Consider the following 15733-nt stretch of genomic DNA (forward strand, 5'->3'; position numbering starts at 1 on the left):
TCTTCTATGACCAAGCATCAGAAGTCACCTGTCTCCAGTGTCATGTTGCTTACCTGGCTTGGGCCCCATCAGTGTGTGCAGACCCACCTGAGAACATGAGCACCAAAGACGGGGTTCACTGGGGTCGTTGTGGAGGCCAGCTGGCACACCGTCCTGTTCCGTTATTGCCGTCTGGTAGGTGGAAATTCGTGTCTCGCTCTTGTCACGTATGTTTCTTTCGATAGCGGGGCTGATCGTTCTAATGTCTTGGGCTGATTTCCACATACACGCCCTTCCCTAGGAAGTTGAGTAAACCCAGGTCTGGGTGATGTTTCTGGGCATCTGTTTCCAACCTGCGTTTAAACCGTGTGAGTTTTCCTCCTTGTCTGTGACTGAGAACCTTTCTTTTAGGGTTGTCTCTACCGCCGGTCCCTTTTCTCTTCCCAGGGGAAGGCAAAGAGGAAATTGTGAAGGTGACGTTTGAAGAGTTGCGGCAGCAAGTAGCTTTGTTTGCAGCAGCGATGAGGAAAATGGGCGTGAAACAAGGAGACCGGGTGGTCGGTAAGTGTTTTTGGTTCTTGTTGTGGCTTGCGGGGAGGAGACTGAGGCAGAGTGACCGGCTTGGAAGGTTGAGGCCACTTTTGGACAAGATGGCAGATTACATGCAACCTCGAAGGACTTCAGCGATCCGCGCTCGGTGGAGGCTAGATGCACAAGGAAGGTCATGGCGCAGGGAGAGGGCAGGGGAGTCCGGGCAGTAGGGACAGCCTGTCAAAGGCCCCGAGGCTCATGGGCGCAGGGCACCCGCAGGGGTGACAGGAGCGTGGTGGGCTGGGTGTGCCTTGCAGGCGGTGGGGTTGGCAGGGTTGACTGTCCTTCCGGAAGGAACCAGGGTTGGAATCCTCAGACCTGAAAGGGAGGCCTGGCTCCTTCTCCCTCCCCGAGTCCCCGCCTTCCTTTGTTCTCTCCTAATCGGGTGGTGAGTCATGATTTCCCACCTAGAGCAATTCAGGTTCTTTTTTACAGTTTTCTTCTCACTTTGACTTTTGGAGAAGGTTTAAAGGCCTGTATGTGGACCTGGTCTCCACCACAAGGCACTGTAGTGAATTGAGATGTGGGTGGGTGTGTCCCCAGGGGCAAGCAGCGGGAGATAGGAAGACTTAACGTCCCTGCCCCTGCAGGCCGGGCGGTGTGCAGGCCGGTGGTGGTCGGGGTGCTAGCCCGCCTCCCCCGCCCCCATGGTGGTGGGACCAGGGCCACGGCGCAGGGGTGGCAGTGTGAGAAGCCGCTGCTGGGCCTCTCCCCGGGGAGCTCACAGCAAGTGGGCCTTCAGCGTGTGTTTGCAAGGAGGGTGGCCTTATCATGTGTAAACCCAGGGAAGGGCTGTACCCGTGTCTTGCTGATGGCAGCTGGGCCCCGAGTCCCTGCTCGCATGTTAGTTGACTAGCACCAGGTAGTAGGCATGCACCAAGTTGCCTCCTGTCTTAGCCCTCGATGGGGCCTTCCTGTGGTTGCTCGCTGCAGGGAGGTTCCAGCGAGCCCACGGAAAACCCACCACCACTCTCTCCCCGCGTCCTGCTTTTGTTCTTTTCTTGTCCTTAGAGACCGCCTGAAATCTTGGGATTATTTGTGTGCATGCATGCGTCTGTCTGTCTGTCCTCCCATACTAGAGGACCAGGCTTGGTCTTCTGTTCACTGCCGTGTCTCCGTCCCCAGGGAGGCGGGCGCACAGTGGGTGTATGATGAACACGGAGTGAGCGGATGTGGGTGCGGGGCCTGTGGTCACAGCAGGCATTGCCTGGTCGAAGCCTCAATATCTGGGGTTCTTCTTCCAATTTAATCTACCCTTTCGAGGTCTAGAAAAGGATTTCAGAAGGTCCTTTTCCCAATTTTCACTTAAAAAAAAAAATCTCTCTTTGAAGCAAACGTTTTCTGAGAGAAGAGGAAATGGAGAACCGGGTGTGTCGGGGAACATGGTCGAGAGGCCTCCGGGGACACCCGACTCTGCAGTCAGGCTGGTACCCGGTGACCCGCCCCCTCGTGAGTGTCGCAGCGTGGACACTAACTTGACCTGTCCATAGTTCCAGGCCCCGGGGGCTGTGTTTCCCTAAGAGGGCGTGAGGGAGTGACTCCCTGGGAGAGGCTTGAGGGGCTCCTGAGACTGAGTTGGGGCTGCTCGTGAGGGGTTCTCTTGTCTGTGATGTGCTCATCTCTTGGCCCTCTGTCAGTCTCCACCAAGTCTGGGTGTGCAGCCTCCCGGGAGTGGGCCCTGTCCTGCCCTGGGGACATCACAGTTTACACAGCAAGCTCAGCAGGCCCCCGTGGGCCTGCCTGTGGCAGATGCTGGGCGCAGCCCTGCCCTCGGGGATGCTCCTGGCCCAGCAGGGAGATACAGCGAAGCCAAGGGAACGGGAGTCCTGACTGCTGTGGTCACGTAGGCCCCTGAGAACAGAGGGGAGGGAAGCAAGGGGGGAGCCGTGCTCAGGGCCCTGGGTGCCGTGACTGCGGGGCTTCTGTGGTCACTGAGGGGTCGTGATGGGGGGGCACTGGGCCATGGCCCCCCCGCTCCCTGATGACTTGTGCCTCCTCCTTTCCTCTGGAACATTTAGGATGATCTGTTTAATGGACCACAGTCTCTCTGGCCACAAAGATTCTCTGCCTCTGTTGTCATAAAAGCCCAGCCTCCTGCCAGATGGAGGGTCTACGCTTCTTCTCCTCCCCTTACAGTCTCGTGACTGTCCTGCTTTCCCCTATTGCCTCTCCTTCCTTCACCATCTATCCACCTGTCTGTCCGTCTTTCCTTCTATCCATCCATCCATCCAGCTGCCAGCCAGCCAGCTCTCTAATATGAAGGCCTTGAAATGCAGGGCATGGTAAAAGGCACTTGGTAAAGCAAAGAACAAGACAGGCAAAGTCCCTGCCCTCATGTGAGAACCAGATATAAAATTGCCAGTTATGACTATTAGATGTAGATGATTATTAAGGTTAATTTGGTGAGGGAGAAATAGAGTGTGCTTTGTGGGGACCAGCCAGGGAACCCGAGTTTATCGGGTGACCTCGGAGAAGGCGTCTCTGAGAAAGTCTCATTTGCATTAAGAGCTGAGTGATGTTTGCAGAGTCAGGAAGGCCGGTATGCGTGAAAGAGTGGTTAGGCAGAGCAGACAGCCTGTGCAAAGGCCCCGGGGCAGAAGGAGCTTAGAACAACTGGAGAACTGAAAGAAGGTTGTCACTGAGCTCAGAGTGGGAGGTGGAGTGGAGGGAGAGGAGGCTGGGCCGGATCCTGCAAGGGCTGTGGGGATCACTCTGGTTAGGTTGGGTCGGAGGGGGTTACATGGATAGGCTGGCGGTAAGTGGTGGGGCCTTGTGAGTGCGAGATGTCCAGGCACTGGGGTGAGGTGGGGCTGGCCGTGCTCCTTGGACCGGCCAGAGGCAGCCCTTCTCCCCACTCCTGCCCTGGCTCTCAGAAGTACCTTTTGGAGGTCCACCGCGTCCAACATACCCTGAACCCAGGCCTTTCTCCCGGTACCCAATTACAGGTTATTTACCCAACGGTGTGCACGCCGTGGAGGCCATGCTGGCTGCCGCGAGCATCGGCGCCATCTGGAGCTCCACATCCCCAGACTTCGGTGTGAACGTGAGTTGGGGTCCCCACCGAGTGCCCTGGGGGTGCGGCCACTGCGGCAGAAACCTTCCCGTGTGATTTCCGCAGGGGAGGGCTCTGTCCACCTGACATCTTGGGTAGGGGCGCGGGTGGCCATGCCGCAGGACTGGCGGGGCTGGAAGGCGACAATGTCACCGTGGCCTCCCATCTCATGGCCGGTGACATTGGAATGATGGGAGAGAAGGAGCCAGAAGGGGCGGAGTCTTGTTTTTCAATCTAAAAACGAATGAGTCTTCCTTCTTTCTTATATTACTAACGTCCCGTCCATGTGTACGGACTGCGTTAGCGTGTGTTCTGTGTGACAGATGGCTCTTGGAGATCTAGCTGGAGGAGCCTGGTCATCTGTCCGTGGATCCGTGACCATGGAAGATTTTCTGTAGACAGTCGTCTGGGTTTGCTCACAGAGGTTCCCCCGAGGCCTCCCTACCATTTTTGATCTCTTACTTTGGATCTGTGTTCTCTGTGGGGTAGGAGGGTGGGCCTCCTTCTCTCTGTGAACCCCGTAGGGACCCAGGACCTGGGGTGCATCCAGCCCCTGGAGTGACCCAGGCAGAGGCAGGCAGCTCATGCTCAACCCCACCGTGGAGGATGAAGCAGCAGCAGAACAGGACTTACCCGGGGCCCCAGGGACCTTTCCTGGTTGCAGAGCCTTGGGGACGGGGGGGCTCTCAGGAGCCACGAGGACAGACCCCAGTTAGAGGAGCTGGAGGGCATCCATGACCATCATCCACTCTTTCTGGCATCGGACTGCTCCGCTCTCGTCACGGCCTCTGCTCCGGGCACTGGACCACGTAGCTCAGTGGCTGAAGGTTGGCCTGGACTTGCCGACGATGCGCCCCTGGGCCAGCTGTTTATCCTCACATGCGAAACAGGGGCCGTGGGGAGAGAGAGGGTCATGAAACGGGCGTAGGAGGCTCAGGTCCGGGATTGGCACACCTCGGCTGCAGGTTCGGCCACTGGCAATGTTGGAGCTCAGCACTCTATGGTCGGTGTGTGTCTTGGCTGCAGGGTGGGTTTCTGGGTATGAGCTTGAAGCTCACGTCTGCCTTGGGGCTTGCTGTTCTGGTGAAGGCGGTCCAGGTACGTCACATTTCCCCCACGGCGTGTGAAGGAGGAACAGACGTGCTTCTCTGGCCCAGGGGCCTGGAGAAGTAAGTGAGCGGCTGAGGCTGGGGTGAGGACCTAGCTCTGCTGAGTTCAGGGAGGGGTGGCCGCCCCAGACCTCACCGCTTGGCGTGGTTTTCCTCCTGGGGCTTACCAGTGCCTGAGCCTGCTCGCCCCGTTGAGGACCACCCTAGGTCAGCAAGGACTGACCTGAGACCGGAACTCTCCGTGTGGCCTCTCCAGTGCCCCAGGCCGTCCGCGAGCCTGTGTGAGCTGCTTGGGGCCAGTGGCATCCTCATGGGAGGGTCCCTGAAGGCCAGGGCCAGTCCCTGGGCACTGTTCCCTTGGATCCCACCCTTGAGCTGGGTTGCTCAAGCAGGGCTGGGAAGGCAGTGCGGCGTGGTGGTTCCTGCCCGGGTTCGGGTCTGGCTTTGCTGCTTCTGGCCGAGTCCTCAGTACACACTGGGGAGCTGGTGAGGACTGCAGAATTATTGCTAGTGTGGGGTCGGGGGCAGCACCGGACGCCCCCACCCAGGTCGGTACGTGTTAGCTGTTATCCAGGAGCTGGGTGTTGTTGAGTGACATCGGGGATTTTGAGCCCTTTGGGAAGATGTCAGGAGAGCTGTGTGTGGCCCAGGGGGGCAGGCGCGGCCTTCTGGGGCTGGAGCGAAGCCCCTGCCTGAAGACCTCCCTGAGAGCAGAGCTCCTGATGGTCCCGGTGGCACATCGTACCTCCGGGTGCGGGGGGGGGTGTGGGGGGGCGCGGGACACAGGCAAGCGTCCAGCCACCTCCCGGCTGTTCTCTCCCGGATCATCATCCTCTCCAGGCCGCTCTGCTGGTGCCCGTGGGCGCTGGATGGCAGCCTGGCTTCGCTCTCTCCGCAGCCTTCAGCACGCCCTGGTCTGGGGAAGGCCAGAGTCTCGGGGGAGAGCGCTCCCTGCGGTCAGAAAATGACAGGCCAGCCGCCTTCCCACTCAGGTGCTTCCCTCCGCCCCGAGTTCCGGGAAGCTTTCCCGGAAAGCTGTCATCTGCATCCTGCCTCCGGTGGGCGCAGCTGGGCGTGTGTGCGATCCGGGCTGCCGTGCGCCCCGCCTTCCACCTCTTCCGCTTGTCCTCATTCTCAGCTTGGAGCCCGACACAGTTGGGTGTGGGGGTGTCGCCAGGCGGGGAGAGTGCTGTTTTCTGGGTCCCCAACCTTCCAGCCTCCCCCAGACCTCCAGGTCCTGCGTTTTTTTTGGCATTTTGGTTTTTTTCTTTGTTTCACTGTTTTCATTTGAGTCTGGTGGCTCCTCCACAGATGTGCGGGGGGTCCAGCCCCTGACATCCACGCATCCGAGCGCCGCACCTGCACCCTCACGGCGTTTTCAGGTCTCCATGCGCACAGAACGGGGCAGCTGTCCCCGCCCGGCTGGCCGGATGCACCAGCCCAGGTGTGCTGCGTCTCTGCCCGATAAAGGCAGCTGCGGCGCGGGCGGCTCTCCTGGACCTGCTCGGAGCTTCACCTGTGCTTCCCCAGCCAGGTGGGCGTCCACCTGGGGCCTCCGAGTCCGTCCACAACCCGGCCCAGACCTCTGATTCGGAAGCACTGTGGTCTTTGCCGTGTGCGGGCTGTGCCGCCCGAGCCCCAGGCCCTTGGCGGGCCGGGTCCTTTCATCCGAAGTTTGTTGCCACCTGGCGTGGGGAGAGCAGGAGAGGCGCTTGGTGTCACCAGGACATCTCTGCTCCCTTCCAGGGCTCCCCCAGGCCCGCTCTGTGCAGCCCCTCCCGGATCCCGAGCCTTGCCCCTGGCGCCCTCTGCCGGCAGACAGCCTCGTTCCCTGGGTTGCTCCGGCCTGAGCTTCCCTCTTCCTCCTCCTGCTTCCGTCTGCCTGGGATCCAGCCCTGTTCTCTGCGGCTGCCCTTTGGTTTCCTGGCCCACGGGCGGGTCTTCCCTAGTGGAGGCGGCCCCACGGTTAAGAGCCCCGGGCTGCAGGCCCAGCTGTGTCACTGGCTAGTTGGGAAGGCTGGGCGACTGACTGGAGCTGGCGCTGCCTCCTCGAGGAGGTCGAGCTGCCCCCGGGGGTGTGCAGGCCAAATGTGTGAGTGCCCGTAGCAAGCCGGAGTGGTGCCTGGCACACAGCACTCCGTACGTGGTAAGGGATTTTTAATGGCAAAAAGTTTCTTCCCAGATAAATCAGCAACTCTCAGCCCATCTTAGAATCCTGAGCTTTAAGAATACTATCTATTTTGCTATAAAATAGCAAAGTTTGTACATCACCACAGTGCCTTTTATCCACCTAATGGTTTTCCTGGTGAGCCTCAGGAATTTTCTGCGTAGCTCTTCCCCTTGCGTGCACGGACGAGTTGCCCAGGTCTTTACACCTCTCCCTTCTGGTTCCCACCTCCCTGCGGTGTTGAAGACTGGGATTTTCTTGGGAAATCATGGCTTCACTGCTTGTGCTCTTGGAGTAACCCGGGTGTTGGTCGTGAACCGCTGGCCTTGGACCCATGCACAAGGGAACGGAAGGGCCGTTCTGGGTGGTGTCTTCCCAGGCACTGTGTTTGTGGATGAAGAGGGCTCTACCCTGGTCTGAACTTGGGGGAGACCTGGCTTTTCCCTGTCACCCCTGGGAGAACACTCAAGCTGTGGGGAGCGTGTCGTGAGGCTACACCTGTCAGTTCCAGAAACAAGGGGTTACCTGCATGGGAGGCATGCCTTCTTGCAGAGAGAGAGGTGTGCTTGGCAGGATGGCGGGTTCCGCGTGTGGTATAAACAGACACGTGGCTGTGGTGAGCCTGCCTTTTGTATTTATTTATTTATGAAAAAGATTTATTTATTTATTTTAGAGAGAGAGAAAGCATGTATGGGTGTGAGCCGGAGGAGGTGCAGAGAGAGAGAGAGAGAGAGAATCCCAAGCAGACTCCCGGCTGAGCGTGGAGCCTGACATGGGGGTTGATCGATCCCATGACCCGTAAGATCATGACCTGAGCTGAAATCACAAGTCGGATGCTCAACCACCTGAGCCACGCAGGCGCCCCGAGTTTGCCTTTTAAATGGAGCTTATTTGTTAGTATACACGTTGATAGGGTTGTGCATTTCATTGGCAAAAAGTACCATTTGGAGGACTCACGGACCTCTTTAATCGAGGATTAGAAGAGAACCAGAATGTGGAAGTGCTTTGCAGTGCGAGTTGCCGTTTTGGAAGGTGAGTCCTGTACGCTAGGGGACCCGTGTTCGAGGCTCTTTCTGCAAAGTGGGGGATCTTTCTGGAAGTGCCGCTACTCGCCCCACGATTTCCCTGTCTTACAAACTTGTGTTTTGCTATTTCAGTGTATGTGCATATGTTCTTTTGGTATTTCTTTATGTCGAGGCTTTCCTTGAAGTGACGTTCACGTCTCGGGCGCAAGTTGTGGTTCGCTGGGCTTTCTTCGTTGGCCACGGCTGACGGGGACACAGGGATGAGGCCATGCCCCAGTTCGAGCTGCTCCTCTCCCTGCTGAAGGTGTTTGCCTTTTGTGTGACTGATGGCGAGCACCCTTTCCTTCCACTTGCAGGGTGTTCTGGACCGCTTTTCTCAAATCCAGCCGAAGCTCATCTTCTCCGTGGAGGCCGTCCTATACAATGGCAAAGAGTATAGCCACATGGACAAGCTGCAGCAGGTGGTGAAAGGTGTGTGGCTCTCCCGGGTCTGAGCCAGCAGGGCAGGGCGCGGCGCGCAGGAGCCCCCAGGGTCACAGCGCCCCGTGTGCTCATCCCTTGGTTGCATTACACTTTGTAAGAAATGCAACGACTAAATGTCTTGGCCTGCAAACCTGTGCTCCTCCGCTCCCTTCAGGACTTCCAGACTTGAAAAAGGTGGTGCTGATTCCTTACATTGCCTCGAAAGAGAAGATAGACATTTCCAAGATTCCAAATAGGTAAGCCAGCCACGCGCTGATCGCTGGTTCTGGGCAGAACCCACAGGAAGTCCCAGTGGGTAGTCGACTCTGTGGATCCTTTCACTGGGGGCCGTAGCATCTTAGAGGTGCGGGAGGTTTTGGTTAAAAACCACAGTTTGTAGATGGGCACCCGAGGCCCCAGAGTGCATCCCTCGAGACCACACAGCAACTTAGTGGTGGAATGGAGAGAGCCCCAGGAGTGCTCTGTCTCTCTGCCTTTGAAGCATCAGGTCAAGCCCAGCTCCCTGATGAAATGGAAATTACCACGTGCACGTGTGTGCGTGTGTGTGTGCACGTATGTGTGCATGTAAACACACACATGTATATATATATTTCCCTTGTAGAACCTTTTCTTTGTCCTTATTGCTAATTGTATCTTCTTCTGTTTTTCTGACATTTATAAGCTGGTGCATCATACACCTCAAGTACCAAATAGTATTGTGAGCAGTTTGTTTTCGAATAGGAATTACGGAAGTGGGTTATGGTTTGGTCACAGTTGAGTTTGTCTCCAAATTCTTGGAGTTATACTCTTTCCTCCTTCCTTGAAACCATCGTGGGGGAGGGTTCCAAGGTCAGGTGTGTTTGCTCCCTTTCGCTCTGTGGGGAGGACAGGAAGGAGTTTGCAGGGGTCCCTTTATTGGGGCGGACAACTGACACGTGGCTTGGTGTTTTGTGTAGGTTGCTTTCTAGGGGTGCTGAGGGGTTTCAGTTTTGTGGGAGGGATGAGATACACTTGCCGGGAGGGTGAGCCATGGCCACTGGGCCAGGCAGACACAGCCGGGCTCCTTGGGGCATGTGCTCCGATTCCAGAGGCCACAGGGTGCTGTCAGCACAGGAATTCTTCCCTGGGGGCTGTGGTCTCAAGCCAGACTGTGCAGGTTCAGATGTCAGCTCTGTGACCCCGTGTGAGGGATTCACCTGTGTGTGCTTGGGGTTCCCTGTCTGTAAAATGGGGATGATCACAGCGCTTTCTTCCAGGTGGGCTATGAGCATTCTGTAAGTGAATGCTGGGCCAAGTGCACTTAGTGTAGCCCCCAGCAGTCCCGTCTGCCATGATGAGTGGGGGACAGCCGCAGGCTGCGGTGGGCTCTGTCCCACAGAGCGTCTGGGTCAGGATATGCAGGCCTGGCGCTTGGGTCGTCCCTGAGACTGTGGGAGCCCTGCCAACCTTGATGAATGACAGCCAGATGACGAGCCCTGGTCCCAGTTCCCACTGCGCACACAGCTCCCCTGCCTTTCTCTTGGGGGCCGTAACGCACGGAGGCCGGGAGGAAGACCAGACGGGCTCGCTGGCCCCACAGTGGCCCGGCTTTTATCCTTCTGAATGTGCTCATCAGCAATTTATATGAACCGAGAGCATCCTGTGGAATCACGTTAGCCACTTCATTTAGCTTGATACAATGCAAAAAGCTGCCGCCATCCCAGTCTGGGAATTAGACCTCCTCTGCGCTTCGTCTTTGATTGCTGGATGCTATAGATAAACTAAGAACAAGAGCGCGCCCAGGCTTGGAGACCTGGGGTGGGGGGTGGGGGTGCACCCTTTGGGATTTTCATTTTTAGAAGAGCAACAAAAGTAATTGCTATTTACTGTGATTTATAGACCGTTTGGAAGAAAAGGTTTTTCTCTGTGTGAAGTATCTGATTAGATTGGGCAGTTTGTGTAAATGGGAATCGAAGGGGAGGTGGAGGTGGAATGGGGCTTCCATTGGCTGGAAAGTTCCACAGTGAATGACTTTCCTGACCCTCTGGAGCAGAAGGCTTTGTTTGTTTACTGCTCAGAGTTGAATTATTCTGGATGCATGCCCTTTTTAAACCTCTGCGCCTCCCCCATGAGACCTCCTCGTCCTTAAGGATGCTTTCCCATGCAAGATAGCGCAGTTCTTCCCTTTTGTGTGTATGCACTTGTGTTTCAGAGTAATTATCCTCTCCCAAGATGGCTTTGTGGCTTCAGCTGCCCTATTTCTGCTCAGAAAAATCTGTTCGTGTTCCTCCTTTGCTGGTTTTTGGCCACATGCACTGACGCTTTATGTCAGCTTTGGGGGCAGATTTCTTAGGTGGTAGTCAGTGGCAGGACTTAATTTTGTTTCTGGACAGAAATTTGTACCTAGCTGTTGTCTTCCTCGTGGTAGCATGTGATGCATTTGCCTAGAAGTGTGTCTGTCATAGAAGCTAGTCTTCAGATCTCGGCCCCACCTTCTCGCTCCGACCTTCCTTGGAGATAGAAGCTCAGGAATCTGGTACCTCCCTTCCCTCCCTGCTCCTCACAGGGGGCAGCACTGCGTTCACAACCTCCTACCCCTGAGTTGCGTACAAACGGGATGTGTTGGTTGTAAGTGATCCTTCTGCACGGTGCTTGTTAAAGCATTCCAGAGATTCTCAGAAGAGGCCCTTGGCCCTGTCAGCATGCTAATAAAGCAACTCAGAATCTTCACTCATTCAGTTCTTTTCCCTTCAATTAGCGTGAATTTGAATTCATAAATATTTGACTTTCCCCCTCCCTCACGGAAAGCTTCCACACAAGGTTAGTGTTCCCTAGAAATCCTACAAGGTAGCAGTAGAAGGCAGCGAGAGGCCACGTCTAGCCCAGGAAGCCTCGGCAGATGCAGCCCAGCATTCTGGAATGTTCACTGTCTGTCTCTGTGTTTTGCCCCCAGCGTGTTTCTGGATGACTTTCTTGCAACCAGGAAAGGCGAGCAGGCCCCACAGCTGGAGTTCGAGCAGCTGTCCTTCAGCCATCCCCTCTTCATCATGTTTTCGTCAGGCACGACCGGGGCGCCCAAGTGCATGGTGCATTCCGCTGGGGTACGTCTCTTCAGCCTCTGTCTGCTCCCCTGGGGACTCCCAGCTGGTGAAAACAGCCATCTGAGTCTGCCCCCCAAACCCCCGCCCCAGCCAGACCGCACCCCCTCCCCAGAGACTCCGTCATGTAGCCCCTCTTCGGGGGGGGTGGGGTGGGTAGCGTGGAGGCCTGAGACTGAGCGCGGGCACTCGGAGCTGCTGTTCCAGGAGCTGCGTCACCACTGCGATGGGTGGCACCGAAGTGCCTCCCAGGCAGGGCATGCCCTGGGTGAGCCCCCAACTCCCACAGTGCGGCCCGGACCCTGTAGGTGCTTGTGAAGGCGGTGGGTGGGCCCCGCCGGCATTGCACAAAGAAGAGAGGAGAGCCGGGAGAACAGCAACCGTGAGCACATGGAGGGTTCGGAGAGGTGCTGGTGTTGTGATGCCGTCGTGTTAGAAGGGCGTGCGCGGAGGTGCGCGCGTGCTCCGTGGCGTGCTCGGACGGAGCTGCCCGGGGGCTGTGGCCGAACCCCGGGAAAGCTCACCAGGCCGCAGTCGTGGGCTTGCGCTGCTGTCGCCGAGCACCACGGGCTGGTGGCTTCACCGAGAGCCATGTGCTCTCACGGCTCCCGGGCTGGGATGGGGGTCGGGGGTTCCGCTGGGGCCTCTCTCCTTGGCTTGCAGACGGCTGTCTTCTCCCTGCACCCTCACGCAGTCTTCCCTCAGCGCGCGTCCCTGGGCTCTCGCGTATGGCCCAAATTCCCTCTTCTTGTGAGGACATCAGTCAGATTGGATTAGGACCCGCCCTCGTGGGCTCTCTGACCTCATCACCTCTTTAAACGTAGCCACATTCTGAGGCCCTGGGCCTCGGCCTCAGCATACGACTTCGGGGACCCCCAGTTCAGCCCACGCACTCCTCGTTTCCCTGTATCTCATTACAGGTCCCGCTTCACTGAAGCACCTGAAACAATGCTTCGCTACTAAGTGTGAGATTTTATCCGTGTCGATTAGTGGCCCTAACCTTTTATGCTTGAAGCACCTGCGAGCCTGTGGGAAAGCTGCGGGACAGCCCGGTGGGCCCCGGCAGCCTTGGTGCTCTCAGCATCCGTTCCCGAGCTTTCCAAGAAGCCTCTTCTGCGTGGCCTCCGTCCCCGTGTGGACACACGCGCACACACACACACATACACACATTCTTTTGCTTCTTGCTGACTCCCTGAGAGTGGGTTGCAGGGTGCGGCCCTTCATCCTGAATACTTCAGCGCGCGTCTCCCGGGAACAAGCACGCTCCCTCACAAACCCCTCGTAAGGTCGTCGAGTTCGGGAAGATGGGCGTCAACGTGATACCGTGACATGACATGTGGCCCCCGTCCGGGTGCTTCCGCTCCCCCCACGACCTCCCACGCAGCAGCCTGCTTCCCCCGCCGCCCCGCCCGGGGTCCGTGCTCCAGAACAGCTCCTCGGCCTGCCCCCCTCGGACGACAGTGGCATTTTGGGAGTGTGGCTGCCGGTCTTGCAGAATGGCTCCCTGACGCGTTGGATGCGTCCTGCTGCTTAGATCTGGGTGACACCTTCTGGAAGCGATAACGGGTTTTTCTCCGTATGTCTGGTCAGGAGGCAGCCGACGCCCTTTACTTCATACTTGTCATCTAACCAGGTCAATCTTCAGAGATACCATTCCTGGGTGCACTTGGTAGTTTTCTATGACCATGACCCCTCCTGGCCTCCTCATGTCATCCTGGCCTTGATGGGAAAGCTGCCTTCTGACTCGGGCACAGTCCCCGCCTGGCGCTCCGACGTCTCCTGGGCCGGTCCCCTTGCTCCGTGGCCCCCGTGCCCGAGGCGCTCCTTCCGGGTGCCCTGGGCTTCTTACCTGGCCGGCTCTGCAGCTCTCTCCAGACCCGCTTTCCCACTTCTCCCTCAGTTGGCTTAGCCTGGAGGGAGGAGAAAAACCCACAGACTCTTGGTCAAACCTTGTCATAGCCTTCTCTCCTCCCCCTGCTCAGAAGAAGGGGGTTGTCCGAGAGGAGAAAGCTCCTGTTCCCAAACGGCTTTCTAGCTATTGCTTCATAAGATGGTAGCATTTGAAAATCAAATATGGAATTTCTCTTATTCTAGTTCATTTAGCTTTTACAGATGTTTCCTATGCCTAGAAGCAGTCTGAATCCCTCCCATAAAAAGGGGACATTTACATTTGAATCATTTTAAAGCCTTATACAGCTTTTCACAGAGCGTTTCCATCAGAATGGGGAAAGGGCTTAGCGGGGCTCCATTATTACCTGGATTTGGATTCGCTGAAGGTCTGATTACAGGTTATATACACCAGGAGTCTGTGGGCGACTTCTCAGGAAGCCACAGGGCAGGAGGGAGGGGACGCTTTATTTCTGCAAGTAACACTGGCCAAACCGAGTTGCCTTTTTGTAGGAGTGAGTTGACCTTGTTCAAACCATCCTGTTTTATTAAATCACGTCAGGTGTGTTGAGAGTGTAAGACGTCATTTGCTATGGTTGCTGGAATCACATTTTCCCTGGAGAGGGGAGCTCTAGTCTGCCTGGTCACAGGCCCGTTAACAAGCTATAGAGAGGAGCGTTTTTAGAAACCTTGTAGACAGGGGTGGGGTATGTGTGGCAAAACAACAGACATTTTAGGAAAAAACTGAAATGTCTAACTGCACTTTTATTTTTAGTGCTTTTTGCATAGTGAATGTCACTTTTTTAGGCGAGGAACATAAAAATGTATTAGATATAATGTGGCTTGCTCATAAAATCATCATGCCTGGTATATTTAGAGTATGGACAAGTCAGGAAAAATCATACTTATTCTGTCTTCCCTGGGCTCTTGCATCTCCAGAGAAGTGACTAAGCATCTTGTCTGTTCTGTTCAAGAGTTCCCTCAACAGGAACCTTGGCCACAGTGAGGGATGGGAGGGCCGTCCCCCTGCTTTACTGGGGGTGCTGTTCCTGGTTTGCAGGCTTGTGTTTTCCGAGTTGACAAGAGATCTCAGAAAGCAGCTTCCCTCTTCTTTCTATGAAATTAAATTCCTCTTTTGCTTGAGATGCACAAAGTCATGTTGCTCATACTTCCTTCCCCTCAGACTCAGCCATAAATACTTAAAAATTAAGAGCAAAACTACTGCTGTGAATTAAGGTTCATTCAGAGAGATTCTTGGGAGAGAAGCAAAGCCAGGCTTGTTTTTGTGCTGCCTGCGAGGAGGGGGAGAAGGCACCAGCGAACAGATGTAGGGTTATGAATAGGCCCGGCTCAAAGCAGACCGCACTGATGAAGAAACAGGTCTAGACTAAATGACGCTTTTAAGTAAGAACACGGGAGGGGGATTTGCCGCGGGCTCCTGTTGTTAGGGAGCCCCTGGCCCTGGCAGTGGATTTGGCATGTGAACGTTTCATGCTCACTGAAAGAGTTCCTGAAGCGATTGTTGGCCCCAGGCGGGTTCCCCCACCCCCGCCCGGTTCCGAGGGAGAGTGCTGGGTCGTGCAACTTTGCACCGAAGCTTGCGACCCCCTCGGTGGGGGGCTGTTCCCGACCCCCATGATGCACGCTCCATAAAGCCACCAGAGACCTGGCGTCTGCAGGTGGTCTTGGGGACGGACCCTCAGAAAGGTCCTCCCCCCCCCGAAGCTTCTGTGCTGGGGTCTGCCCAGCCCCCGAGCGGCTCTGGTCCCTGCTGCTGCTCGTGGGTCTGGCGATGGCCTTTGTTCTGGACGTGCTCTGGAGTAGGAGACTTTGTTGGGTAGGGTTGTTTCCACTGAGCTTTGAAAGGATCCTCTCTGCCTGCGGGCTTGTTTTTATTTCTCCTGGGTATGAAGAGGATCGGTTGTAAAGGCTGCTTGTGATACATGGGGTCCTTGCTTCAGACCCGATAGTCCCGAAACAACGGGGGCCCGTTGCCACCAGCCAGGTGCTCCCATCTGTGGAGCAGACTGAAGTATGGTGGCTGGCCTCTGCAGGGGCCCCCGAAGGGCAGTGCCCCATGTAGCCTCGGGATCGTGTATGAGATCCACGCACAGATGGGAGCACCGAGGCCGAGGGACACTAGGTGGCTGGCGCAGGGCCCCTTGCTCTGCCCTCCGCATGGTGCTCGGAGGTGGGGTGCTCCCCCTCTGCCCTGTGAGCCGCAGACAGACAGGACAAGTTCGGCAGGAGGGGTGTGGGCGGTGGGGTATTACAGAGCTGAAAATAAAACACAAGGGAGCTCTCGGGGCACGGATGAAGAGCTCCAAGGTATGTTACGTGGAAAGAGCAAAGTGCAGGGCAATGTGTGCAGATAAAAAAGTCAG

At 56.4% G+C, this 15733-nt stretch overlaps 1 protein-coding gene across 1 annotated transcript in view; it reads left to right on the top strand.

The window, feature by feature from the left end:
• AACS (acetoacetyl-CoA synthetase) overlaps window positions 1–15733 on the top strand; it is a 53066-nt gene that overhangs the window by 13220 nt on the left and 24113 nt on the right. The window contains exons 4-9 of the mRNA XM_081800962.1: window positions 427–540; window positions 3516–3613; window positions 8280–8394; window positions 8561–8642; window positions 11318–11730; window positions 15098–15186. Coding sequence (XP_081657088.1) covers window positions 427–540; window positions 3516–3613; window positions 8280–8394; window positions 8561–8642; window positions 11318–11730; window positions 15098–15186 — 911 coding nt within the window. The remainder of the gene's footprint in view (window positions 1–426; window positions 541–3515; window positions 3614–8279; window positions 8395–8560; window positions 8643–11317; window positions 11731–15097; window positions 15187–15733) is intronic.

Source organism: Leptonychotes weddellii, chromosome 13 (assembly GCF_054177405.1).
Source record: "Leptonychotes weddellii isolate Sample4059 chromosome 13, ASM5417740v2, whole genome shotgun sequence".
Lineage (NCBI taxonomy): Eukaryota > Metazoa > Chordata > Mammalia > Carnivora > Phocidae > Leptonychotes > Leptonychotes weddellii.